This window comes from Crotalus tigris, unplaced genomic scaffold (genome assembly GCF_016545835.1).
Source record: "Crotalus tigris isolate CLP2741 ecotype Arizona unplaced genomic scaffold, ASM1654583v1 scf7180000023720.1715460, whole genome shotgun sequence".
Classification (NCBI taxonomy): domain Eukaryota; kingdom Metazoa; phylum Chordata; class Lepidosauria; order Squamata; family Viperidae; genus Crotalus; species Crotalus tigris.
In genome coordinates, this window is record NW_024100139.1 from 323,075 (window position 1) to 350,421 (window position 27,347).

The 27,347-nt window shown below is 47.0% G+C and overlaps 1 protein-coding gene and 1 long non-coding RNA gene across 2 annotated transcripts; both read left to right on the forward strand.

The window, feature by feature from the left end:
- The first annotated feature begins 1,391 nt into the window (after nucleotides 1-1,391).
- MLEC (malectin) lies at nucleotides 1,392-21,910 on the forward strand. Its single transcript, XM_039321219.1, has 5 exons — nucleotides 1,392-1,696; nucleotides 14,528-14,706; nucleotides 15,358-15,534; nucleotides 19,478-19,535; nucleotides 21,544-21,910. The coding sequence occupies exons 1-5, from the start codon at nucleotides 1,486-1,488 to the stop codon at nucleotides 21,771-21,773; spliced, it is 855 nt and encodes a 284-aa protein (XP_039177153.1). The 5' UTR covers nucleotides 1,392-1,485; the 3' UTR covers nucleotides 21,774-21,910.
- Nucleotides 21,911-22,998: 1,088 nt separating this feature from the next.
- On the forward strand, nucleotides 22,999-26,408 carry LOC120297953. Its single transcript, XR_005553933.1, has 2 exons — nucleotides 22,999-24,953; nucleotides 25,051-26,408. It is a non-coding gene; the product is annotated as an uncharacterized LOC120297953 (long non-coding RNA).
- Nucleotides 26,409-27,347: the final 939 nt, after the last annotated feature.

A 27,347-nucleotide genomic window follows, 5' to 3' on the forward strand; every position in this document is an offset into this window, starting at 1 on the left:
GCAAGGACAAAACCAGGGATTCTGATTTTGAACCATAAAAAAAGACATTGCTCCAATAAGCAAGAATAGTTTGATGACAATCCTCAGGGATGCTTCAATTTGGATTCCTGATGAGCCCGAATAGATGGTCTTTCAACGACCCCTTCAAGCACCAGGGCTGGATTCCCCCATGATCCCCGGGGCTGCTGGTTGTGAGCTGCAGCCGCTGAAGTCCAGACGCGGGGAAAAGCAGGGAGCCAAGAGCCTGCGAGCAGGAGCGAAGAAAATGCACTCTGCACATGTGCAAATGCCAGCGGCAATAGCGATTCTGTTTATTACGCTCTTATTTCTAGGCAAAGTGCAGACACACAATGAATAGTAACTTATTACAACAGCAAAACATTGACGTCCCCACATCCTAAAGTTACCAAGTTGGAAAAAACATTGCTTTACACCAGGGGTAGTCAACCTTGGCTCTTTTATGACTTGTGGACTTCAACTCCCAGAATTCCTGAGCCAGCTTAGCTGGCTCAGGAATTCTGGGAGTTGAAGTCCACGAGTCATAAAAGAGCCAAGGTTGACTACCCCTGCTTTACACATTAATTATAGCTATTTGAAATCAACTCCACGGGCATTTAAGACTTAATGGCAATGGTTGCGAATAAACCATGTGGCTAAACAGCCGCTACTTCGTCACGGGAAGCAATAAGATGCTTCGCTTGAATGCCCCGTTAACCCGGGTTCAGTCAGGAGCGCGAACTCAGTGCTGTTCCCACGAGGGGACCGCTACTCGAGGACAGGCGTGCGTTGCCATGGCAACAGCAGGCCTTTGAGCACCCGTGGATCAACTTCCGGTTTCCTGCCAGCACGACTCCATAATCCACCGCGCTCGGGAGCCGCGCTGTAGCTTTCTAATTGGACAGCCATGTTTGGGCTCTACCACTAGGTCGGGGGATATCCCGGCGGGGGAAATGTAGGGAAACGTTTGCCGGGGAAAATAGAGACAGCGCAGTTCCTCCGTTTCCCTTCTCTCTGTGGTAATAAGCCGCAGAGAGCAGAGGCTGCCCAAACAGAAGCGAATATTCGCACCCCCATCAGGTGGCCGTGGAATATTCGCACCCCCATCAGGTGGTGTGGTCCACGGCCACGCTCTGCCCCCAAAAAGGCGGGAAGCGTTTGCCAATAGGCGAAACGGTCCCCCAATCGGCTTCGTCTACTTGCGCTCTCAACGTACCTTGCTGCCCTCCCGTCGCCGCGCACCTATGGGCCGGCGGCCGTGCCGATATGCAAATAGCGGGACTCCAGCAGCCAACGAGGCGGCGCGACCCCGCCAAGCCGCGCGGCGATTGGCCGGCGTCTGGGTAGCCGGCACGGCCAGCACGGTGGGATGCCCCCTTGCGGCTGAGGCGGCGGGAGGCATGTGCGAGAGGGGCAGCGGCGGCGGCGGCGGCAACGGCGGGGCGGAGCCGTTGCCGAGCTGAGGCGGCAGCGCGGAAGGAGCCGGAGATGGGGGCCGCGGGCGGGGGGCCGCAGCTCCGCGTCGCCTCGCTCTTGGCCGCGGCGCTGCTGGCGCTGCTGCTGCCGCCGCCGGGCAGCGTGGCCGGGGCCAGCCTGGCCGAGAGCGTGATCTGGGCCGTGAACGCGGGCGGGGAGGCCCATGTGGACGTCCACGGCATCCACTTCCGAAAGGACCCCCTCGAGGGACGGGTGGGAAGAGGTGAGCGCGCCTCCCCGCCGGAGACCCCCCCCCCTTCCCCGGCCGCCCCCCAGCCCCAGGTGGAGGGTCTACCTGAGGGGGGGCGCGGGGGAGGCTGCGTCGGCCTCGGAAGTCGTGGCGGCTGGCCGGGCGACGTGGGCCCCCGCGATGGAGCCGCCATGTGTCGAGGCAGCCTATCTGGGCCTGCGGACTGCGGAGGCGCGTTTTGTGGGGAGAGGAGACGGGGGCCCCGGGAGGCCTTGGGTCGGGCTCCGAGTTGGACAGCGCTGCTTGCCAGGGGCTCAGCCGGGAGCAGCTGCCCTCCTTTCCCCAAGCTGGGGGAAGAGGGGCGAGGGGGCGGCAGGGGCGGCGGCGTCCCATATTGTGGCACAGTGACAGGTGCCACAGCTGGGGCCGAGGAAGTAGACTGGGAAGCCCGTCACTCCCCCTTCGCTGCTCCAGAAGGACCCCCCCCCCCGGCTCTGCACTGTTGCTGTCCCAGGGTCCAGGCTGGGTTTTGGGTGGGCCTGCACCCAGAGCAATGCATGGCAGAGGCGCCTCAGGTGAAGGATTAGCCCCTCGCCCCGACTGCAGATCTTGGAGCTGTGGATGCTGAGCTGGTGTGGAAGAGCATGGGTCGCCCACGTGGGTAGATGAGTCCAAGGCATTAGGTCAGTGGTTCTCAACCTTTCTAATGCTGCGACCCCATAATACAGTTCCCCATGTTGTGGTGACCCCCAACCACTTATACATCACCGGATGCCAGGGGCATGGCCAAAGAAAAGGGGAAAAAAATGGCAGACTGCGTTGTTTGGCGACCCCCGTGAAATGGTCGTTCAACCCCAAATGGGGTCCCAACCCACAGGTTGAGAACCACTGCATTAGGTGGATGTTATTGGCCAGGAGTAAGGCAGATCTCATTACCCAGAACATCCATTCCTAGGCTCTGGGGCTCCCAGATGTGTCGGACCACAACTCCTATGCATAGGGTAGGTCCCAGCCCTCTTCCTTCCTTTTGTGGATTCTGTCCTCCTTATCCCTGCTTCTGCTGTAGGGAAATCATGGCTTGATCTCACGTGAGGCTTCTGTCTTGCTGCCTTGGTGTGTATTTCAATGCATCCTCTGCATGCAGGCAGCAATTTAAGCAGGGAAATATTCTTTGCAGCTGAGATACAGAAGGTATGTGGGGGGGGGGATAGACCCAGTTCTGACTTTGCTGGGCTTCCCCTTCTCCTCACTGCAGTGGCCTGTCCTCTTTCTTCAGAGTTGCCCTCCCTGATCCGCTTCTCGTTTTTTTCACCATTTCCCAACATCTTGGTTTCCACACTTCTCCTTGTGATCTCTTTCTCTCTCCCTTTCAATATTGGCTTATTGTGGCTGGATTTTGTGGCTTCAGTGACAAACCAGAATTTCTGAATTCTTTTGACAAGTCATCATAATCTGCTCTCCTTTTATGAATGATAAACTGCAAAGGTTGAGCATATGGTCTGTTCTTCTTTTGATTCACATCGGATGGGGTGGGGACAGCCTGTCATATGTGTAGGTCTGATGGAGATAGCTGTGGTTTCTGCTCAAAAAAATAACCACACCAGTTCCAGGTGCCTCTTTAAGGAACTTCTTTGCGGTTTTAGTAAACCAGAAACTGCCTCTTTTCTACCTTCTTTGCTTATAAAATGCTACAATAATTTTTGCTGCTTATTGTTTCTACATTGTGTAGAAAGAACATTGTGTTTTGTTTTTTTTCTTTCTGTGCTGTGCTGGGCTGGGGAAAAGTGGAAAATGTTAAGCCATTGCACAGTTGCTTGACAGTTTCATCACTTTGTGCTCCAGTGGTTCCTTCCAATCGTTTTCTTCCTAAGTTTAGCTCAACTCTCTCGGCGTCTTCCCAATTCTCATTTCCAGGCCTGTTAATTGTTAAGCAGTTTGACGGAATTCTAGAGGGTTATATTGGAAGGAGACAACACTTTGACACAATGCTGCAGTTCCTGCTTGCACATGTCCGGTAGTACTTTCACTGCTAGGAGAAGAAGGCTTGATGAGTAAAACCTTAGTATGATTGTGTGGTTTTGCAAAACAGATCATAATCTTTAGTGATGCCTGTTGTCTTCCGGGGTGTTTACAGATATGGAATGTGATTTTGCTGCATAAACTGAAGCACTGTAGATTCAGTGGTTGTTGGAAGTTTCAGCCCAGGACTCTGTAGTTTGTAAAAACTATAGTTTATTAACCATTTGCATAGAGAAGACAAACGCTTAACAGATTTGCGGTTGACAGACGTAGTTGGGATTGTTGATATCCCAAAAGGTAAAAGCAAAATTTAAAATTATCATGGTACATTAGAGAAATAGTATGAAAATAAATAATTCCCATAATGAGAGATTGAAGGAACTTGGAGGATTAACTTTCAGAAGGGAAGACAGAAGACCGAGCCCTCTTCAAATACCTGTAATCATGTCATGTTGGTTAGTTGGTATCCTGCTTTTAATATTTTTACTGATAACTCAAGGTGGCAAATATATCCAACATTCCTTCCTCCCCTATTTTCCCCACAACAACAGCCCTGTGAAGTGGGTTGGACTGAGATGGGGACTGGCCCAAAGTCACCCAGTTGGCTTTCATGGCTAAGGAGGGGCTTAAACTCAGGGTCTCCTGCTTTGTAGCCTGAAGCCTTCATCTCTAGACCAAGCACAATCTTGTCTTATTAGGGTCTGGGATGTGAAATAATGGATTTAAATGATAGGAAGAATGTGGAAGAATTATGTTAGAAAAAAAGTAACAGTTTGACAGTAAAGTTAAGCCCAAGAAAGGTGATGGGCTTCCTTTCTCTGGCTGTATTGAAACAAACATTAGTCTTTGGGGATGTATTAATTTGGGTTCCTGTCCTGAATAGGAAGTTGGATTCGGTGGTCTTAGGCTCCTTTAACATTTCGATTCTCTGATCTTGCCCCTGTGATCATGCTGCAGACATTTTCTGACCATGTAACTGAGCTATCATCAGACTTAATTATACTAAACAAATCCCAGATTTCTCATTCAGAATCAATATGTGAGATATATTAAACCAAACCTCCATTTCTCACATTTTCTGTATTGCCATCATATTCCCAAATTGCACTTTGATGTCAAAACAAAGATTCTTCCGGTGTTCAGCTCTCACACAAGTATTTAGATTGTCTTCTCTATGTTAGCTGTACTCCTTAACCTTTTTGAACGAATCACCCCCTTGAGCCAATGAGGAAGTTGTCATCGCCCCCCCTCTCAGTCACAACATAAGAAATAATTCTTCAATTTATGCAGACACTTTTTTTGTTTTCTTTAAAATTGTCATCTGGACATATCGGTGCAAATAATTTATTTCCAGTCTTTTTCCCATATCTCAACTGTGTGAAAAATTTTGGTGCCACCTGTCACTTTATTCCCAAACTTTGTGATACCTTTATTTCATTATTATCTTATTTATTCAAGACACTTCAATGTAATGACCACTGAAAACAAAATTCAGTTGCAAGAAATTGAAATGCCCGAAAAGAAAAACAGTAACATTTAATGATTGAATTACAAGTGAAATTTAAGACGCAAAAAGAAATATAAAAAGGGCATAAGAACAAACTGTAATGAGCACGAAGATAAGCGATGCGTATTCACATATGTACAGCATTCTGTACTGAAGCTAGCTAGAAGAACATTTGAAAACACAATTCGATCCACTAATAGTGAGCAATCTGATGTTTTTGTACGACAGATATGCAGCAATTCACTGTACAAAAAAAGTCTCAAAAGTGTCCCCAAAACGTCTCGCTCCATCGCCCCCATATAGCTCCCTTTTTGTTCCTTCGCCCCCGCGTTGCCCCTTTTCACTCCATCGCCCCCCAGAAAAATGAAATCGCCTCCTGGGGGGCAATATCGCCCAGGTTAAGAACCACTGCTCTAAGGTATCATCAGCACATTTGAAAGTTACCAGGTTGGGAAACTTTGGCTTGCAAAATCTGGACTTTGCCACAAGTCTATAAAAAATATTTCAGGCTCAAGCTTGCTGCAATATTCTGCCATCTTGTGCCTGTGGTCTGTGTCTCGTCTCAGTCAAACCCTCAAGGAGTTTGGCTTTTGCAAAGGGAGGCTGTGGGAGAAGATCTGGTTGTGTACTCTACAGTCCATACCAGTTGCCTCTTCCCAGGTGACTGCTGCAGCTCCATGCAGGCCCTTAGTTTGCTTCTCACTCTCTGCTTCATTTTAGCATCAAGGTTTGGAAGTCCAGTGTGTTTTCTGGGATTCTAGGTGTGAGAAAAGGGAATTTTCAGTTGCTTTGTTTCCTGCGTTTCTGTGCTACTTTTCTTTGGTTTGTAATCTGGAGTAGTGAAAGCGAGAAAGTAAAATTGGGGGGGAAATGGCAACTCTTCAGCGCTGTTATGCAATGACCGTGCAAAGTACCCTGGAGAGAGCAGGGATAGACCAGGAGGTGCGGAAGGGGTTGTGCTCAGGCCAAGAGTTGGCCATGTTTCCTCAGATGCCCCCAGGTGGGAAGGCTCCTTGTGGCAGTGCCATCTCGGTGCCAATAAAGAGATGGCTTTGGGGCCCTTCAGGTCTGTCAGCAGAGCTTTGCAGCTCCCTTCCTCTTTCAGATACTCCTCAACTGGAGACAGTATTGACTGTGGGGCTGGCCAAGGCTTTTCTGAGAGGAAGCCCAGACAAAGCTGCAGTCTGAGGCTGGAGCTATGCACACACGCCAAGTAGGGACTTGTGGTTGGCATTCTGCATTGGATTCCAAATGAAAACCCAGAAAAGTCTTCTCAGCCTATTTCAGAACACCGTTTAGTTGGGAAAGGAAGAGGGCTTTAAAATTGTATCCTGACCAGCCAATGATTGTGTCTATTACACTCTAAATCTAAAATAATATATAGTGGGGTTGGTTGGGTTGGGTTTTTATACTGTTCGTTTTTAATATCATTATGGGAGTTGGCAGTCATATAAATTTATTTTATATGTGTGTGTCATGGTATGACCGTATCTCTGCTGTCTAAGCTTCATGAGTTGACAGCCTGACATTAGCAGGGGGGGGGATTGGACTGTAAGGAAGAAGGGGGCGATGGAAGCCCAGCTGCTCCTTGTGAGAAGCTTCAGCCAGCCAAGGTCAACTATCGATATGCAGAGCTGGGAACCAAGAACCTGTTTCTTGAACAATATACAAGCCCCCCGATTGGACATTTTCAGATGGGGGGGGGAGAGAAGAAAATGTACTTTGTATTGTTTACACGGGAAAACCTCAGATTCAGCTTCTCTACTTGGTAACCACTTAAGCTTCAGTAAAGTATACTCTTGGCAAAACAAATGGAATCTGTGTCAAATGCAAATATAGGAGTCTGCTATCTGCTATTTGCATTTGACACAGATTCAATACAGTTTTGCGGTTTGAACATCTTTCACTGAAAGGAATACACCATTTCATGAGGCAGCTCATTCCTCTGTTACCTCTTTTACCATCCTATCTAACCCGAATCTGCCCGCTTCAATCTGTTGGTTCTGGTCTTGGATCTCTGAACAGCGCTATTGTAACTCTCCCCAGCCTTCTATGCCGCACGCTAAATATACCCTTCATCCAGTCTTTGCCAGGTTTGGTTTCCAGAGCCTTCACCGCATTGGTAGCTGTCCTCCGAGCACACTGCAGTTTGTCAACCTCCTGCTTGGGTGGTGGTGCCAGAACTGGACACACAATTTGGGGGGGGGGAGGTTTGAGCATGTCAGAGGGAGGGAGACAGTTGCTTCCCATGCCCTGCACTCTGTGCACTGGTAAACAGTCTTCCTTCCTTCCCTTGTTTTAAAAGTAAGTATAGGTCTTACGTTAAGAACTCTACAATTCAAATCTAAACGATCAACAAAAGTTGTTTAATCTTTGTTGTTATAAATTGTTTTAATATTTTAGCTATAAGCTATTGGATAAAGAGGTCATCTTCAACCATGCAGGTAGTTTTTATTACTTCATGGGCTGTTCCGCTCACTCACACACACATATAATGGTGGTTTACTGGGTTTATTGATATTCCCCAGCAATTCCTTTCACCAAAAACCCAGAACTGTCCCAATTAAGTCCAGCCACAAGCAGGCCTGTGCTAGTCCACAGAGAAATGGCCAATGAGTCCACAAGGCACTTGAAAATTTCCCAAGCAAGATAAACCCACCAGGCAAAATTAAATCCACAATAAAAGAGGGTTCATGAGGCAAGAGAAGTCCAGAGTTCACAAGGCACGATCTGAGTCAAGGCACAGTGTCCATTCCAAAGCAAGGCAGGAATCACAACCACCAGGAAACACACAGCTAGGAGGTGAACACATTCCCAGCATCGCCTCTATCTGTCTGCTGGGCTAAATAGCCAGCTTCTGAAGCAGCCCATCAAGAAGGGCGAGGCTTTCTCCCCGTGAGTAATCTGACTGACCTTCTCTGCGCCTGGCTTTTCTCTGCCCTATGTTTCTTGGATCAGGTGCAGAAGGCAGTTCCTCTTTCTCATCCCTGACCGGATGCAGCTGCATGCTTTCCCCACCTGAAGCCTCAGGGCTGTCTTGCTGCAGCTGTGCTTCAGCCAAATCACTCTCAGACAATTGCTCAGAGCCCTTGACCAACTCCCCTCCTGATGTGCCAGGAACTGATTCATCCTCCCCCGACTTTACATCTGAAGAGGTATCTGGGGAAGCCTTCAGGGAGAGTCATCACACTTCATAATGATTTACATCAGCTTCCTCCTCCATTAGATTGGATGTCTTTCTGCCTTGTGGGTAGAGATGTAGGCATTCAGAATCACAGATGAGAGGGTTCCCTGCTTTCAGATATTTCCAGAGCCATTTATTTGCAAGAGTTTCTAGGCAGATTTTTCTGAGTCTTGGCAAGCGCACTGAGAATCTGCAATTCCTCTCATGGCAAAAGCCAGGCAGACAGAGGACCCTCAGGATCATAGGAGGATCCCAGGGCTGAATCTGCCAAACGAGTAGAATAACCCTTTCTCTTAACTGGGGACTTTATGCTTGCAGTACACTTTGTTTTTAATCTGTAGCGTGCTGCAGTACTGAGAATTTTTGGCTCCAGGAAGGTCCAGGCAAGCTTAACTCCTAGTAATTATCTATTCTTCAGATCCAGTTGTGCAACTTCTTGAATAGAGAGTGTTGCGTGCTCTACAGTGGGCGAGAGAACCTTCGGTGATGAGTTGCTAAAGCTGTTGATCTTCCAATGATGGATGCTTAAATATAAATATAAACCAGCTATTGCTTTTGGCTGACGGACCTCCGTGTCTTATAAAAGCTGCATTGTCTTTGAAGAGATGTTCTCATGATACGTGTGTGAGAAGGAAGAGTGGCTTTGTAGATCAAAGCAGAGCTCTGCTTCATGGTTAATGGGAAATGCTCTGTTATCAACTGATATTGTAATGAGATGAAAGTCCCGTAGCCGTCCTTCAAACAAAGGTGCTCATCAGCCATTTGCACTTCCATTGCAGTCTGGGATTGTGTTGCTCGAGCAGGCCGGGAGTGCACTGACTTCAGTGCTAAATAACTTCTCTTATTGGTGCCTAGGAGTGACGTTTTCTTTCCTGGAATCGGAATGACTTTGCCCTGAATAAGGATATCCAGGTTCTACAACTAAATTGAAGCAGGTGTCTGTCAGACCTGCCCTGACTTGGCCCTTTAGCTAAGAAACTCCATTTGTAGTGAAAGGTATACCTACCTAAAAGCCAACTGGATTACGGTATAGCAAAGCCAGAACTGAACTTCATGGGCTAAAATTTCTCAGTTAACTTCCCCTGACCAGCTCCTCCCCTCCCCTGGTCCTGATTGTCCAGTTATATTTGAAATAATTGTCTCTTCAATGGCGGGCTGGTTGGTGAGCTGCTGCATCCCATGCCCAGGCTCAGACCAGGGGTCTGCAACTCTTTAAGACTTGTGGACTTCAGTTCCCAGAATTCCTCAGCCAGCATAGCTGGCTGACGAATTCTGGGAGCTGAAGTCCACAAGTCTTAAAGTTGTCAAGGTTGCAGACCTCTGCCTTAGATCTTTGTCTCTGGAAGGTATGATGAGTCAGTAACACACACACACACACCCCGGTCCGGCTGCCTCCCTCCCCTAGTTCATGGCTGGCTGACAGCAAATGCCAAGTTCAAGCCTCGGGTGGCAGCTCTGACAGGGCCTCTCCAAATGACACCCCCACGATCTAGCCCTACGGCTGGTCCTCAGCTGACGGCCACAAAATGGGGACCAGTATTTCCATGGTTAAGCCGAAAGGTTGTTAAGTGAGCCAGGTCTGATTTTTCAACCTTTCTGTTTTGCCCAGGTTATGCAGATCGCTGGATAAGTGAACCACGCAGATTGTTAAGCAAAACTGGCTTCCCTCTTTGCTAGCTGGAAAAGTCACAGGTGTCATTCACGGGGCCCTGGGACACGGCAGCCAGCCTAAATACAGGACAGTCGCCAGGTGCCTGAATTTTGCGACCACAGGGATGCCGCAACGGTTGTAAGTGCGAGGACCGAGTTGTAAGTCACTTTTCTCAGTGCCGTTGTAACTTCCAATGATTGCGAGTCAAGGACTACATGATATAGTTTCAGACATTTGCGCAGTCAAATACAACACAACACAACTCTAGCTCCCTTGTGAGCGCCACAGTATTTTGAGAGGAGTATAAACACAATCAACATAGGTAGCCCAATGATGGAACGGCTGTTTCAGCAGAGTTTTTTTTTTCTTTCCCAATTGAATCTAATCCTTTATTTGCCTATGCCTCATAGACAGAATCTTGCCCAGCTAAAGTTATAACCTTCTAAGTTGCTAGATGGATTATAGCAGTGGTTCTCAACCTGTGGGTCGGGACCCCATTTGGGGTCGAACGACCATTTCACGGGGGTCGCCAAACAACGCAGTCCGCCATTTTTTCCCCTTTTCCTTAGCTGTGCTACTCCCTTTTATTCTATTGGCTTTCAAAGCCAATAGGAATTGTCCAGGCTGTCTCTGCCCTGCTGAGCCCGCCAAAAGTCCCATTCTGCAAACGGTGCTGCACCAGTTGAGTAGTCCTCGACTTACAACCAGTTGGGGGTCGCGGCATTAAAAAGGTTGAGAACCACTGGATTATAGGGTGTGGCTACTCTTTTTTATATAACATTTTATTAGCTTTTTACATTTACAATTCATAAATGCTTGGTAAACAACGCGTTGTCTGGGTCCATTTATTTTACTTGACAATGCACATTAAACTCCTACCCCGTTTTTCCAGCCTTTGACGAAATACATCCCATATTTGTAAATATCCTGCGTCTCCTTTTTCTTTAATCTTCGGTGTGTGTTTTAGTGGAGTTCTTTTTCGCTTGTGGTCTTCAAGTTAATCCACATTTGCTTCTGAAAGAAGGAGAATAAGGTTTTGTGCCTCCTCTGAGCGCGGAGTCTTTCACCCTTTGCTGTCTGTAAGAGCAGGAGGGGGTGCTGGGGTACAGGGAGATATCTTTCCCTGCATGCCTTCTCTTTGGCTGCTTTGAGGAAGTATTTAGCTTCAGGGCTTCTGGCTGGTTTGTGGCTTGTGATTGTCCGGTTCTCTTTTCAGCTGGTTCTTACTGGGAAAAAAACTCCTTGCTGTGTTTCTAAACTTTGAATGGCTAAATTGTAGACTTTTTTAAAAAAAAAAAGTTGGAAAATGGAAGGAAACTCCCCCGCGCTTACATGGAAAAAGCCCTGTGTCTGGAAAGGGCTTGCTTAAGAGTTTACACAGAGGAACTCCACTTTTGCTTAGTGCCTTCTTGAATTTTGCCTTGACTTTATTCTGGGCTCTTTCAGGGAGGAGGGCTAAGCATTCCCAAATGGGGGCCTACATGGAATGATTTGCCTTTAGCAGGAGTCCATGGAAAGGAGACACAACTTCTGTCATTGAGTCACTGAATGTACTTATCATTTCTCACAGGAGTTGCCACGGTTTTTATGCCAAAAATAGCTAATGGAAGGCTTCTGCTTGGCTGTAATAAGGCTGAGGTTAGACATTTTGTCATAAAAGTCATAACCTTTACACAGTCTTAATATTATTTCTTCAAGCATTGTCTTCTGGGCTATGGGTGGCTGAAGTTCCTTTTGTTTATTTTGTGGCTCCTTTCTCCTCCCTCCCACATGCAGAACAAAAGAGGGAGGAGAGCTACCCAAGGACACAGCAGAAATCAGCTGTGTAAAATGGCACTTAGGCTTCCTTGCAGATCTGCTCTGTCCATCTGCCAAAAGAACTCTTGAGAAGTTCTCATCTTAGAATTTAAACCATGGAATGCATAAACCAGTGGTGGCGAACCTATGGCGCGGGTGCCAGAGGCGGCACTCAGAGCCCTCTCTGTGAGCACATGTGCCATTGCCCCAATCCTAGGCCTTCAGCTGGATTTTATAAAACCTTTTCACTTTAGGTCTCCGCCGCGGTGTGCAAAAAAAAAAAAGGTTCAATCAATCAATTTCAACTTCTCGCGGGAAAAAAAAAATCTTGCAAAGTTGGGATTGATTGAACTTTTTAGTCCCACCCAGTCTGCCGTTACCACCGCAGCCACACCCACCCAATGGGCCACACCCACCCAGCACCCGACGATGCATAAGTGGGTTTTGGGCACTCGGTCTCTAAAAGGTTCGCCATCACTGGCATAAACCATAAGAAAACATAACATAAACACCATGAAAATAACCTAATGAAGGGAATTACAGTATCAAAGTGGTTTGAAAATATATAGTCTGCTACTAATGTACAGGTAGTACTTGACTTAATGACCATATGAATGACAGTCATAAATCTTGCCAATCATTAGTGGGTCACTATGTGACTGCCCGATTTTACGATCTTTTTTGCAGCGGTCATTAAGAGAATCATTGCATTCATTAAGCAGACCTATGGACATTAAGCAAATCCATTGTCTGCCATGGACTTTGTTTGCCGGAAGCCAGAAATAATGCTGAGTATCAGCATAAAACCTAAATCGCAGTGAGGTGACCACGGGAGGGCTGTGAATGCGGGGGGGTGGGGGTGGCTGAGCACCCAGAATAGCGTTATGTGACTGCAGGTGTCGGAACTTCAAATCTGGCTTGTAAGTATCTCTAGGGATGCCCGTCATAACTTTGAACAGTGATTGGTCGTAACTCAAAGACTGCCTGTATTACTAATTCAGGATCTTAGTTTTGTAAGCAGAATGCTTTGCATTGCAGAGAGAAGTGTAGCTGCCTCTTATCCAGTGTCAGAATCCAATTATATTTCATCTCTAGTTATCAACTATAGAAAACCCCATTTCTGCCTTCTCTGGATTCTGCCATACGATGAAGGGAAGGGGGTGAACAAAGGGGCTTTATGGCCCTCACTTCCTTCAGTATACTTCAAAGGGACTGGATGTGGATATCGCCAAAGGACTAACCATAACAAAGGGGCTATTACCTTCATGTAGTTCTCTCTGAAGTCTCCACCCAGCCGGCAGTAAGGAAAAGGGGGTGGGAGTGTAATGCCTGAGACTGTCGCTGGAAGAGGGGGGTGATTGGGTGAGGCTACTGGGGAACCCCTTAAAACCTTGGATGAGAGAGCTTGGACCCCAAATCCTGTCTAGAACGCCTGCAACCATTTTCTCTTAATAAAGGATGCCTGTTGGAAGAATTATTCCAAGAGTTCTGTCTTCTTAAGATGCAAAGTGGGGTGGGTCCTTACATCCAGAGATGAAGCCGAAAGCTTCTTATTTCTTGGTTACCATTCCAAGATTCACCAGCTGAATTCTGGGGGAAAGTGGTAGCTCACAAACGTGGACATAGCGTCCCTGAGAAAGATGCAGCTGAAGATGTACTCAGCACGGGATTGTGTTTTCAGTACTGCACCAGAGTCTGAAGCTCCCTCCCCACCAATCACTTCCTGGCCTTGTCAAAGAGTTCTTGATTTAGCAGCTTAATTTAGGGGGGAAGAAAACGGCTCCTCTGTTTTTGTTAAGCTACCAAAAGTCCTTGTTGTTGATCTGCCACATAGCACTGGGAAATAGGCCAGTAGATTCTGAGCCAACGTAAACCAAATGTCGCTGGCAGAACTCTCGGGATACCTTGTGGCCCGCTTAGTTTGAGCCTGCAGAGGGCTTTCAGGTTCGCTCTGTGTATTGGTAGCCTCTGTGCGTGTATCGTTTCCTTAAGCTTTGCAGAGGAGTGCAGCCTACAGGTCGCATGAAGCCCTGAACAGCTAGTAATGCGGCTCCGTGAGATTGTATAAAAAAAGTAAAAAGGAAGTTTGCTGTTTATATACATTAACTGTACTGTATAGTTTACACTGTATGCAGCCTAAGAGGCTTAATGCGGCCCAGGCAAGCCGAAAGGTTCAACATCCATGCCTTGAGGTCTAGGACAGGGGTAGGCAACCTTGGCTCTTTTATGACTGGTGGACTTCAAGTCCCAGAATTCCTGAGCCAGCCATGCTGAGGGGAAAGGGAGAGGTTTCCAAGCTGAGCCATGCTGGCTCAGGAATTCTGGGAGTTGAAGTCCACAAGTCATAAAAGAGCCAAGGTTGCCTACCCCTGACCTAAATCCTCCTGTTCTAAGCTGTGAGCCTCCTAGACCAAGGGTAGGCAACCCTGGCTCTTTTATGACTCGTGGACTTCAACTCCCAGAATTCCTGAGCCAGCATGGCTCAGCTTGGAAACCTCTCCCTTCCCCCTCAGCATGGCTAGCTCAGGAATTCTGGGAGTTGAAGTCCACCAGTCATAAAAGAGCCAAGGTTGCCTACCCCTGGTCTAGGAGAAGAAGAAATGGAGGGAAGGGGAAGCTAAACCCTTAAATGTAGGCGCCGCATCCACAGGGGCAAAGGTAAACGACATTATGCTGAGAAAAAAATATTTATTTATTGCAATACAGCTTCCGACTATGGCATGAAATTGCCAATCTTGCGATCCAACCCCGAGGATCAGATTCTCTACCAAACGGAACGCTACAATGAGGAAACCTTTGGCTACGAGGTCCCAATCAAGGAAGAGGGCGACTACGTCCTTGTGCTGAAGTTTGCTGAAGTCTATTTTGCACAATCGCAGCAGAAGGTAAAAAGAAAAAGTGCTCCTGGGAGGGGTTCCTAGCAGCAGTTGGGCCTTTTTGTGAATGAACAAAAGCGCCACATGAAAGGCATCAGCTAAAACGGGTGTCAAACTTGGCAATGTCACGTGACATGTCATGACGTATGGCGACTTTTCCCCCGTTGACGGAGCTGGGGTTGGCGTGGTTTCAGCATGACGCATCTGGCCCCCGGGCCAGCAGTTTGACATCCCTGAGCTAAAGGTTGGTGGAGCTGAAGGGTGCATCCCAAGGGGTGTGAATTGGGCTACCATCCTTGACGTTTTCCCCAGGACTGTGGAGGGGGAACAACCTTAAACATTAGTTTTGACCGTCTATCTAAAGGTAATTTGTCTGCTTTATTTTACCAGTGATTGGGTATACCGTTTTGTCCAATAAGCCGCTCCAGATGTTGGCATCATCTCAAGATGAGGCACAGCATTAATAAAATAATATTTCTATTGGTGCAACATTTATTGAAAACAACCGAGTTACGCAGGATTCCTCCTCAAGGAGTGTAGATGGGTGGCTGTTCTGTTCTTCACAAGGAGAATTTTGAGTAGCTTGAAAACTTGCCTGGGCCGGGCCGGGCCTGTTTTCCTACATGCTGACAGCAATTCTGTCTTCTTTTCAACTCGCAGGTTTTTGACGTGCGTTTGAACGGCCACATGGTGGTGAAGGACTTGGACATCTTTGACAGAGTGGGACACAGCACTGCCCACGATGAGATTATCCCCATCAGCATCAAGAAGGGGAAGCTGAGTGTACAAGGAGAGGTTTCTACCTTCACAGGAAAGCTGAACATTGAGTTTGTCAAGGTAAAAAAAGAAAACCAGCTGCCGTGAAGCAAAATGTGCTAAGCGCTTTTTCCCCCTTTGGGAGATGGGCCGTGCCACTCTCCTGGGCAGGCAGAGGAGCCTAAGGAACTGCCTGTCTGTTTCACTCAGGGGCCAGCCTTGCCTCAAGAAGGAGGGGTGCTTAGAGCAGGAAAGCGGTGCAGGGAGTCCTCCACTTACGATTCGCTTAGTGCAGTGGTTCTCAACCTTTTTAATGCCGCGACCCCCAACCGGTCGTAAGTCGAGGACTACTCAACCGGTCATAAGTCAAGGACTGCTCAACTGGTGCAGCAGCACCGTTTGCAGACTGGGACTTTTGGCAGACTCAACAGGGCAGAGACAGCCTGGACAATTCTTATTGGCTTTTGAAAGAATTCAAGAGAGTCTATTCTATTGGCTTTCAAAAGCCAATAGAACAAAAGAGAGTAGCACAGCTAAGGAAAAGGGGGGGGGAAATGGTGGACTACGTTGTTTGGCAACCCCTGTGAAATGGTCGTTCGACCACAAATGGGGTCCCAACCCACAGGTTGAGAACCACTGGCTTAGTGACTGCTTGAAATTTTAAAAGCACCGAAAAAAGTAACTTGGGACCATTTTTCGTACTTATGACCCCACGTGGGTCACATGATGTACATTCGGATGCCTCACAGTTGACTCCTATCTATGATGGTTGCAGTGTCCTGGGGTCACGTGATCACCTTCTGACAAGCAAAGGCAGGTTCGCTTAACCACCGTGGTGCTGACATAACAACTGCAGCGATTCACTTAACAAATGTGGCAAGAAAAGTTGTAAAATGAATGGGGTGAAACTCACTTAACAAATTTCTCACTTAGCAACATAAATTTTGGCTCAATTGTGGTCGTAAGTCAAGGACTACCTGTACAGGGTTTTCTTCAGCCATGAGCTGCTACTGTTCCTTTTGGGAAGGGCGGAACAAGCGTCTTTGTAGACATGGGTGCCTTAATGATGCGCGTCTGCTGTCACTGGTCGTCCTGCTCCTCGGCTGTGTCAGGACTGGGATTTTTCAGACCATTCATACTCGGTTTTTAAAATAATTCAAAACTTTTTGGAGGTTGAATGTTTTATCAGCGATTCTTCCAAATTCAGATTCAAAGTCTCAAGCGTCTTCTCTCTCCTAATCAAATAATATAAGATATGTGGTCCTAATATAATCATCTCTAGGCAGGTTTGATGGTGACCCATCACTTGTGCTTCCAAAATATTTTGGGCACTCCACTTCCAAAATATGGTGTTGTCATCCATCCCATTTAAGTTAATTCCTATAAACATACCTGTTTATTGCCCACTTGTTTCCCCCCCTCCCATGGCCCACCTCCCTCCTAGCCTTTGAAGGTAGGATGCCAGTGAGGCACCAACCAAAAATGGCGGACTTGACAAAATCTGTGAAGACACACATCAGGGCTGCCATTCTGCTTCTAGCTTTGCATCACCTCTTGCCAGCCTGACATTGGTGGGAGGGGGGGAGAGATTGGAATGTGGGTGGACAAGACAAGGGGGGGTTGAATGAAGCCATGCCAACTTTATTCTTAGTAAAGTATATTCTTGGAAAAACAATGAGCCAGGAGTATTTCTTTGCGATTACAGACCTAGCAAGGCAGAGGCTTGGCACAAAAAAGATGCAGTTAAGTTCCATTTTTCCCTGGCCACTCCCTGTTATCAATCCGTGTCCAATTAGAAGTTCTCAGATTGTTTAGGAAATGGATCCTGTGTTCAGCCTTCTCCATCTCCAAATTCTTTTGGCTAACCTTGTGCTGGATGGGTGCAACTCACTGTCAGGGCTGGCGTGGCTTCATCCCAACCCCCCCTTGTCTTTGTCCACCCGCATTCCAATCTCTCCCCCCACACACACACACACTAATGTCAGGCTGGCAAGATGTGATGCAAAACTAGAAGCAGAATGGCAGCCCTGATGTGTGTCTTCACAGATTCATCCTACCTTCAAAGGCTAGGAAGGAGGCAGGCCATGGGGGGGGGGGGGAACAAATGGGCAATAAACAGGTACGTGTATGTGGAATTAGGAAGTGGGGGATGACAGCTTGACGAAGAACAGAAAAGCTCAGACCAGTTTGTGTTGGCACCCAAGGCCAGGCACTCTGAGAAAGAATGTGGATTAACCCGAACATCTCAGACTTCTCAAAACACCCAGGCTGAAGACGGACTGGTCATGGGGGGGGGGAGACGCACGGGAAACTTGGTTCTAGCCTGACTTTGCTGCAACCAGTATCCTTTAGTAAAAGAACCTTCAACCAGGTCTGACAGAATTACACCTTCCAAGGCTTGCCTTGGAACTGCCGAGCCAAGGGCAGCATGTTTTGGCCAGTGACATCAGACGAGAAGTTGCACCCTCTGTCCCATACAAAGGCTACCGTTGGCCTTCGTCTGTTGGCCCAAAGAACACCCATCTCTGTTAAGTCTACTGAGATGGCAAAGCTGCATTAAGACTAACTTTGTTCCTGGGATGGCCAAGACATTATGGTCTCCTGGGTATGTGGATGAACGTGGACGAGCACACGCACACATGAAGGTCATGATATATTGTCAGTTTTCTTGATAATCATCCAGTTGAAAAGCAGACTGCAGCTCTTTTAATAAAACAGTGGGGTTTGCTTGGGTGCATCAATTTTACTTATTTATTTTGCACTAACGGGACAGCTAAACGCACATCCAGCCTGAATCTCACTCCATGGAGGGTGAAATATTTGCGGGCTTGGCCTGAGGGAAGCCTGGGAGGTCAGTTTAGTACAGGTGTTCCTCGGTTTATGGCCACAGCTGAGCCCAAAGTTTCTGTGGCGAAGCAACAGAAAGTGTGTTTTGTCCCATTTTACAAACTTTTTGCCAGAGTTGTTAAGTGAATCATTTGGTCATTAAGCAAATCAGGCTTCCCCCCCCCCATTGACTTTCTTGGATGGGAAGGTTGGAAGTGATGATCATATGACCCTGGGACTGTGTGGCTGCCATGGATGCATGCCAATTGCCAAGCGCCTGGATTTTGACCACCTGGCCACGGGGATGCCGCAGTTGTGGTAAGTGTGAAAATAGAATACAACAGAATAGGGTTCTTTGTTGGCCAAAAGCGGTTGGACACACAAGGAAGTTGTCTCTGGTGCAGACGTTCTCAGCGTGCATATACCGGTCATAAGTTACTTTTTTCACTGCCATCAAATATGTGAACAACCGGTTCTCTGTGTGGATGCCGCTTCAGGAAGTCCATTCTGGGCCTGGGCACCAAAGAATTAGCTACCGGTTCTGCCAAACTGGTGCGAACCGGCTGAATCCCACCATTGGTGCCATTGTAACTTCAAATGGTCACTAAACAAATGGTTGTAAGTCAAGGACTTGTTATTTATTGCGAAGTCGTGTCCGACCCATCGCGACCCCATGGACAACGTTCCTCCAGGCCTTCCTGTCCTCTACCATCTTCTGGAGTCCATAGAAGCTCATGCCTACTGCTTCCGTGATTCCATCCAGCCCCCTCCTTCTCTCTCGTCCCCTTCTTCTCTTGCCCTCCATCTTTCCCAACATCAGGCTCTTCTCCAGGGAGTCCTTCCTTCTCATTAGGTGGCCAAAGGACTTGAGTTTCAACTTCAGGATCTGGCCTTCTAAAGAGCAGTCGGGGTTGATCTCCTCCAGGATTGACCGGTTGGATCGTCTTGCAGTCCAGCAGCATGTACTTAAAAAAGTGCAACAGGCAGCTGGGTGGGAATCCCAATTCACTTTCTTCCACAGTTGCTCACTTCTGGGCAACTGTGTGGGCTGGCAACAACCACTGAGAGCCTAAGCTGGGGACTTTTTCTCCAGAGCTGCCATAAGGGGCAACCCCGAACCTGAACAGTTGTTAGAAATGGGCTCTTCCAAAGAAGCAAATGATAACGAAGGAATTCAACTCTCTGTTGCTTCCCACAGGGGTACTATGATAATCCAAAAATCTGTGCGCTGTATGTCCTGGCAGGAACAGCGGATGGTGAGTAATTCCTTTGTCTCCCCTTTTCCTCTTTGAACACCCAGGCGAAGGACAGCGATCCTGTCCAAAGGGCAGCTTAGATCACCCAGCACTATCATAATTTAAGGAGCTGAAGGTGATATTGAACTCAGTTGGTTAAAACGTAGGATTTGTCACCTCAGGAAGGGCTTTTAGTTCTGTCAAGCCTGGAGCGCAGCAGAGAAATAATATTGTCTAAATGGAAAACCTGATTTTAAGAGACAGGTTGGTCATTGTTACTTGTTTTTGAGAGTCTCTGTTCTGAAAAAGAAAAGATGAAGTAATGTCTTCATATGGTGATTAAAACTTAAGGATTGAATTATTTTCATATTGCTACCAATAGTAATTATTGGTCTCTCCCCTCCACCCCCACCCCCTAGAGAGCAAAGCGGGCCCAAGTGTGGGCTGAGTGACAATACAATTCTGATAACAGTAACTGGAGTTATCTTTCAATACCTTCAGGGTCCCCAGAAGGTAGGAATTAGTCTGTCATGGTTCCGAAAGAAGAAGCTGTTCAAAGAACCTTGAGGCATTGTTTTACCTCAAAGAACCTTTAATTTGCAGCGAAGCTTCAGCACGTACATAGAGAAGCCAAAATCTGAATTCTCCTCCCCTAACACACAGAACCAAAGCATAACTCACTCCTTCATTTAACAGTCATTAATCACATTCTCCAATTAGTTTGAAGTGTGAACTTTCCCTCTGGTTACCTCCTCTTATTACAACTAACCTTGAAGAATACCCTACTGAGATATTGTTATGGCTAACTAGTCCCCAGCACATTCTTCCCCTCCAACACCATCTCTTTTAACTCTAAAAGTAATACACAGGTTAAATAGGAAATGTCTGCATCTTTAGATATTGTCAAGCAAGAACATCCGATGTTAGCAGCATTGACAGAGTCCCGCACTGCTAAACAAAAAAATAGCATCAGAAATGGTTCTAGGAGGTTTTAAGGGTTTAAACATTAACTTTTCCTTTGTAGGTGCTACGTGTTGTTCTTCCTTTTGCCTGTGTTTCCGGCCAGTGGAAAGGTTTTTTTCTTCTTCTTAGTAACTGTTTAGTAAACTAGGCTCAGCCAGTGCTGAAAACCTAAGGAAGGGTTTTCCCACAGGAGTAAGGAAAATGTCTCAAGCCTTCTGGCTGAAGAGGTGGATGTAACCCCGTATTCTCAGTCCAGTTGAGCAGAAAGGAACTCCTCTTACCTTACCTGCAACAGTTTTACTAAGTTTCTCCAGCTGCGGTCAAGCCCGGCTGCAGGAGACAACAGTCTGTAGACAAACTGAATGTGTCGCCATGCTGAGCCAGAGAACTTCTGGAGCAGGGAAGTTGGGGGTTGCCATCTGGGGGTCGTGGTGTCATTCCCAATTGGCTGATCTATTTTGGATTGTAGAGGAGATCGCGTGGGCAGGGGTCTGGCTGCAGTACTCTGACTGTTCTGACCTGTGTCAGCCCACTTGACTGTTGGGAACATCCACAGGAAATGGGAGGGAATAGGGCCACATGGGGTCAGGTTTCTCTATGCCCTGGGCTGCTGCCCCAGTCTTGCCCTCCAGGGAAAAAAAAAAATGGGGAGTTTGTAATGGGCTGAAAATGCTAACCTGTTGCATCTTATGGAGAGGCCAACATGTTCATGTGTAGCCTTGGTGTGATTCTACATTGGCCTGGATAAGGTTTTGTATGTGCATTAAGCATCTTACCTACAGCTTTGAATCGTAATGGTTTAGGGCAGGGGTAGACAACCTTGGCTCTTTTATGACTCGTGGACTTCAACTCCCAGAATTCCTGAGCCAGCATGGCTCACCTTGGAAACCTCTCCCTTTCCCCTCAGCGTGGCTGGCTCAGGAATTCTGGGAGTTGAAGTCCACGAGTCATAAAAGAGCCAAGGATGCCTATTCCTGGTTTTAGGATTTAGGAAAATGCTCCTTGCCTCCCTGCAGTCTCTCTACTTTACACCATGGTGTAGACATTGTTTTTCTTCTTTCTACAGATGTTCCAAAGCTTCAGCCTCACCCAGGCCTGGAGAAGAAAGAGGAGGAGGAAGATGAAGAGGAGTACGAAGACGGGTCCAGCCCTAAAAAGCAGGCCAATAAGAACCGGGTCCAGTCAGGCCCCCGCACACCAAACCCCTATGCCTCGGACAACAGCAGCCTCATGTTCCCAATCTTAGTGGCCTTTGGCGTCTTCATTCCAACCCTATTCTGCCTTTGCAGGTTGTGAAAAAAGACAGCAAGCACAGTGGCCTGCAAGCCAGGGACGAGGAGTTGGGCCGAATGTGGAGTCAGTCCTGGCTTCTCCGTATTTAAGGAAAATAATGGCTTCTTAAGGAGCAGCAGGTACAATTAAGGGAGAGTTTGCATCCCCCTCAGCAGAACTTTGGGTCTTGGCCAGCTGTGGGCCAGCAACAGGCACCTTTCCTGTCCAGAAGGTCTTGAAGCAGAACCTGGATCTTGGGGGCAGTGATTCCTGTGACGAGCAAGATGGAGTCCAAAGGGGCGGGAGGAGAGACACGCGATCCAAAGGTTGCCTGGAAAGGAAAGCGGCCACTGAGCAACCTTGCTGGAAGGATTCACGGGTGTGGAGGTGGGGGTTGGGTAGACATCCGCTAGAACATTTGTAGCTGAACACACGGTACTTCTTTTCTCCCCTGAATGAGGAGACTCACCTTTACGGATTGATCTTTGGTCAACCTGCTTTTTGGTTATGGGACAGGTTGAGCAGGTAACCTAGGTCACCTGCTCTGCCAGGCGTTCTGAGAAGATTTTACTTTCAGGCAAGTGCTTCCCCTGGTCGTGACAATTCTGGCAAGTGTTGAGTTGTCTTTGGAGCATTCCCTCTCATCCCCCCCCCACCCCCGGTGTAACTTTAATCTAGTTTCTCTCCCCCATCCCATCCTCCCAAATGCTATGATTCCACTCTTAACTCCTCTTCCCATTCCACGTTAGGTGGCTAAAATCTGACTGGTAGAAGCTGGCACTCCCAATAGGCATGTCGGAAGCTTCCTTGTTGGCCTTCCATTTTTCTTGTGCCTGGAGACTTCCCACAGTCCAAGGTGGCGTCTCCTTTTTTCTGCTTAAGAGGTCCAGAGCTAGGAAATCTCAAAAGGGGTTTTGTCTTTGAGCTTCTTCGGTCATTAACGTTCTGTCAGGCTCAGCTTCAAGGCCACTTTTGAAAGAGGCGCGTGCCCTGCGAAGGGATCCTGCTGGCCATTCCTTTCTCAGTTCTTGTTGTGGGCACAGTCTGGACCTCAAACGGTGCTTCCTGCCGTGGAGCACAGATTGTATTGCAGCGAAGGCAGGAGGGTTGCTTGAGTATCTATAACAGGGGTTCTCAACCTGGGCAACTTTAAGACTTGTGGACTTCAACTCCCAGAATTCCTCAGCCAGCACAGCTGGCTGAGGAATTCTGGGAGTTGAAGTCCACACAAGTCTTAAAGTTGCCCAGGTTGAGAACCCCTGTTCTATAACCTTCAGAAACTGCTGTTGTTATCTTCCCTAAGTATTTACTGCTTTCTAAGGAATATTTCTCTCTGTCTCTTTTGATGTGGCTTTCTGGTTGTCCATTGCTATAATTACATCGTGGAATCAGGGCAAAACAAAGGCAGAGCCGAAGACATTTTTCCTCAGTGGCCTTTGCACACAGAGCAAGATGGCTGCACTTGTCAACCAGTCAGTTGATATATTCAGCTTGAGCCCCGCTGCGCCCAGGATGTGCCGCCATATTTAATGTTTGTGTTCCTGTCATCTGTCCCGTTTTCCCAGTCCGTGTGCTTAATTTTAAGGCACTTGCCCAGTTTCCTTCCAGCTATAATCTCAACAGGGAAATGACTGTTTGCTTTTTCTTTTCATACTGCAAGTAAACATATTAAACTTAGTCAGCTGCTCTCTTTCTCCAGCTGGCTCAGAAAATCGTCTTCCTGACCAGATTTGGCTTCTTTTTGGACATCTCACCCCAAAGTAAATTCTTTTTATTTATTTATATATATTTCTACTAGACAGTAATATGCCCCCCCCCCAATTTATTATTAAGAATAAACCCCATTTGGCTGAAAACGCTGGCAGGGATTTGCAAGAGTCCTGTCTGAAAGCTCCCCTTTGCTCTTCCTCATCGTGGCTCTAAACTTTGTTTGATGAAAGTCCCCATTTTCACGGCTGCCGTTGGTGAAGTGACTTCTGAGTTATGCCCTGTGAGATGGTTGATACCTGCTAGCACAGTGTTTCTCAACCTTGACAATTTTAAGGCATGTGGACTTCAACTCCCAGAATTCCACAGCCAGCAATGCTGGCTGTGGAATTCTGGGAGTTGAAGTCCACATGCCTTAAAATTGTCAAGGTTGAGAAACACTGTCAGAATATGGCAAAGGCAACAGCTAGGGAAATTTCACACCTGTGTTATCTCACACACATTACCCAGAAGTAATATCACCAAGTTTTATATTCTTCGAATTTCAACTTGGAAGAATTCGATTCGGAAGCTATTGATGTTGCAGGTCCAGACAGATGAATCCGTTTTTCAAAGCAGGCAGATGTCGTGAGCTCAGGTACGTAGCCATGAGGGCAAGGGGCTGCTTTTATCTTGTTCATTTTTTGAATCCTTAATCTTCAAATGAAAGCCCTTGTAGCTGTTTATTTATATTTTGCAAGTGAACAGCATATAGGCTGCTTGCCTCACCCATATCCTAATTTGTCCCACTTGATTGTAAAACTGTGTTGTTTCCTCCACAAACAAATTGAAGATGGAGGAAGACCAAGTGAGCTATTGCAACCTCATTCCCATTCCCCTTTTTTCTCCAGGGCCAGAGGAAGCTAACGGTTACTGATTACCTTCCTGAACAATTGTACTTGCTACGGTTATCTTGTCCAATTCAGAAAGCTCAAAATTCCTAAAGGAAGAGATGGTTTGTTTCTGCTATGGGTGGATAGGGTTAACATGACTGAAATTCTGCATTTCTGGGTCTTGGAGTGTAAAAAGGGCAATTTACTTTATCATAAGAATGTTTGGCTCCAGTCATTCACTAATAAGAGCAGCTTTATCCCTGGTTTTTTATACAGAGAGAACATGGCCCTAGTTTTCCCTTAGAATTTGAATATGTTGAGTGTGACAAGACATTTTAGTATTTTCTTTCTTAAAGGAAACTGCAGGCAAGTCAGCATTTGAATCTGTATTTGTTGCTTCTGCCTTTTAAACTTTTTCAGATATGAGTTGGCAGGCTTTGTGTGTCAAGAGGTCTTTTTTTTTTTAATGTGACTTTGTTTTGTGGAAACCTTGCACGAGGAAGGCCCTTGGAGTCCTTGCAGCAAGTGGAAAAGGTCACCCTTTACACTTCACTTCCTGCTCTGAGATACCCTTAACACTATGAGCATGTGCCAGGGTTCGGTCTTTCATTCCTCTATACCAGGGGTAGGCAACCTCGGCTCTTTTGTGACTCATGGACTTCAACTCCCAGCTGGCTCAGGAATTCTGGGAGTTGAAGTCCACGAGTCATAAAAGAGCCGAGGTTGCCTACCCCTCCTCTATACTCTGAAAATTAAAAAAAAACAAAAACAGGTGATCTGTCAAGATCCTTGCAGAGTTGCCTTCCACAAAGCACATCTCGACATCAGAACAGAAGCTGTTCTCTTCTTCTTCCTCCTCCTCCTCTTCCACAGATTTTGCTTTTACAGCTCTCTGGTTGTGTTTGTGAGGGGCATCTACCCCTTTTAGGATCTATAAAAATATTAAGACTGCTGTGAGCTGCCCAGTTTGATTCAGAGGGTTGGGGTCAACGTGGCAACTTCATTTAGGGACTGTGGTCCTTGAGGCTCTTCTGCCTAAGCTGGAGATCTCTTGCAAGTGAATGGCAGTTTAAGCTTTGCCTGCCAGATGCCAAAAGGTGCTGAAGGTTCCCACCACTGCCTGTTGTGAGAAGGGTCAGTGTTCTGGGTTCATTTATGCTGATGCATGCTTTAGTTATGTGGTTGGGCACAGTGGTATCCGGCTGCCTTTTTTTTTTTTTTTTTTTGAACTACATTTACATCTTGCTTGCACAAATATAATGCCCTCTCCCTTAGCCAGTAGGGGGAATAAATGGCTGCTTCATAATTCCTGAGGTCCCATCAGATACACAGTGTTGAGAAATGCTCCTATTTCACTGCAGCCCTTTAGAAGAGGAAGCCCATGAATCAGATATCATCGATTAAATACCTTGAAGAGCTTGAAAAGGCCATTTGAGCACCCTTGGGAAAGGTCTTTGGCTGGACAGTTGGGCGGGGGCTCATCAATGAATTCCAAAGGTAAAAGCTCTGCTTGGAATGAATTGGGTGAAAATTCCGTTGGATGGTAGCCAAGACCCGCGAACGACGTGTCCCGTATAAGTTGGAAAGATCAGGTGTTGGAATTTGCCCAAAAGAAAGCCTAAGTAAACTGATACGGTTGGGCTGTTGAGTTGGGGCTGTTGCTGTGCAGAACTGTGTTTATCCTAAACACCTTCAGGTCGCTAGAACAGACTAGGCGTAGGCAACCTCGGCTCTTTCATGACTCAAAGTGGACTTCAACTCCCAGAATTCCTGAGCCACGAGTCATAAAAGAGCCGAGGTTGCCTACCCCTGCCACCACTAGACTGTAGCTTGCTTTTGAAAAGCCCCAAAGACAACACAACGGTAAAAATCTCTGCTGGGCCTTGGAATGCCGTCTTCCTTCAGGAGCTTAGCTGGTGGCACCCCACGCCTGCTAGCCCCTAATGCCTCTTTCTTCCAAGCAGAAGAGCCCAGGAAGGTAGGAGGGAAGTGTTCCTTTGGGCTGCCCCCCTCCCCCCCGCCAAAGCTGTGCTCGATGGGGATCTGAGAATGGTGCTTAGCTTCCAAGTTGTTATTTGACCAGGGCTGGGTTGGTTTCTTGAACCAAGAGATCACTCTCTGGTTAAAGATGTGGGAAATTATTTGGCGTGCCTTTGGGAGTGCCTTGAGAGATGTTTGAATTCCCCCAGGGAAAGGGCCTGACTTTTTTCCTCCCTCTCTTAAACTTCACTTCCTAAGCCAGTGTTTCTCAACCTTGACCATTTTAAGGCAGGTGGACTTCAACTCCCAGAATTCCACAGCCAGCATCGCTGGCTGTGGAATTCTGGGAGTTGAAGTCCACCTGCCTTAAAATGGTCAAGGTTGAGAAACACTGTCCTAAGCAAATAGGAGTCACCCAATCACGATCAAAGTTTAAGTGGAGACAATCCTTGTTATTACTTAACAAGGCAGATGCAGGTTTTGAGGGCTGCAGTCTCAGCTATCGGAAGATTGAGGCCCCACCCTTTATTGTACTGTTGTGTATGTTTATCTTTTCTGTTTGTGTCCCTGCTTGCTAGAGAGGCATTGACGTGGCCTCCTACGACAGCCTATGCTGCCAGGTTACAAGCTTCCAGGGCTGGGTGGAATCTGTCCTTAACGCTGGTTTGCCATTCATAACTTTAAAACTCAATACATAATTCTGAAGCAGGGTGGTGTGTGCAAGTCCTTTACTTCTGTGTCTTTAATATTTTGCATTGGTTCTTTTTGTTATTGGGATGTGTGTAGGTGTGCACTTAATATTGAGCTTGGGCAAAGGGTAAAAAGCACATAGGACTTTCGTCTAACTACATTGGCTTTGCAAAAGATTTTTTTTCCCCTGGGGAAGTGAAATAGGTATGAATGAGTTCTGCATTAATTATTCCCTCCACCCCATTTTTGGTACATTTACTTGTTTTTTGTTTTAAATTTTGTTGGTTTTTCTTTTTTTTTTTCTCTCAGGATGTCTGGTTGAGGGAAATATTCTGAAATCTACTGCCTG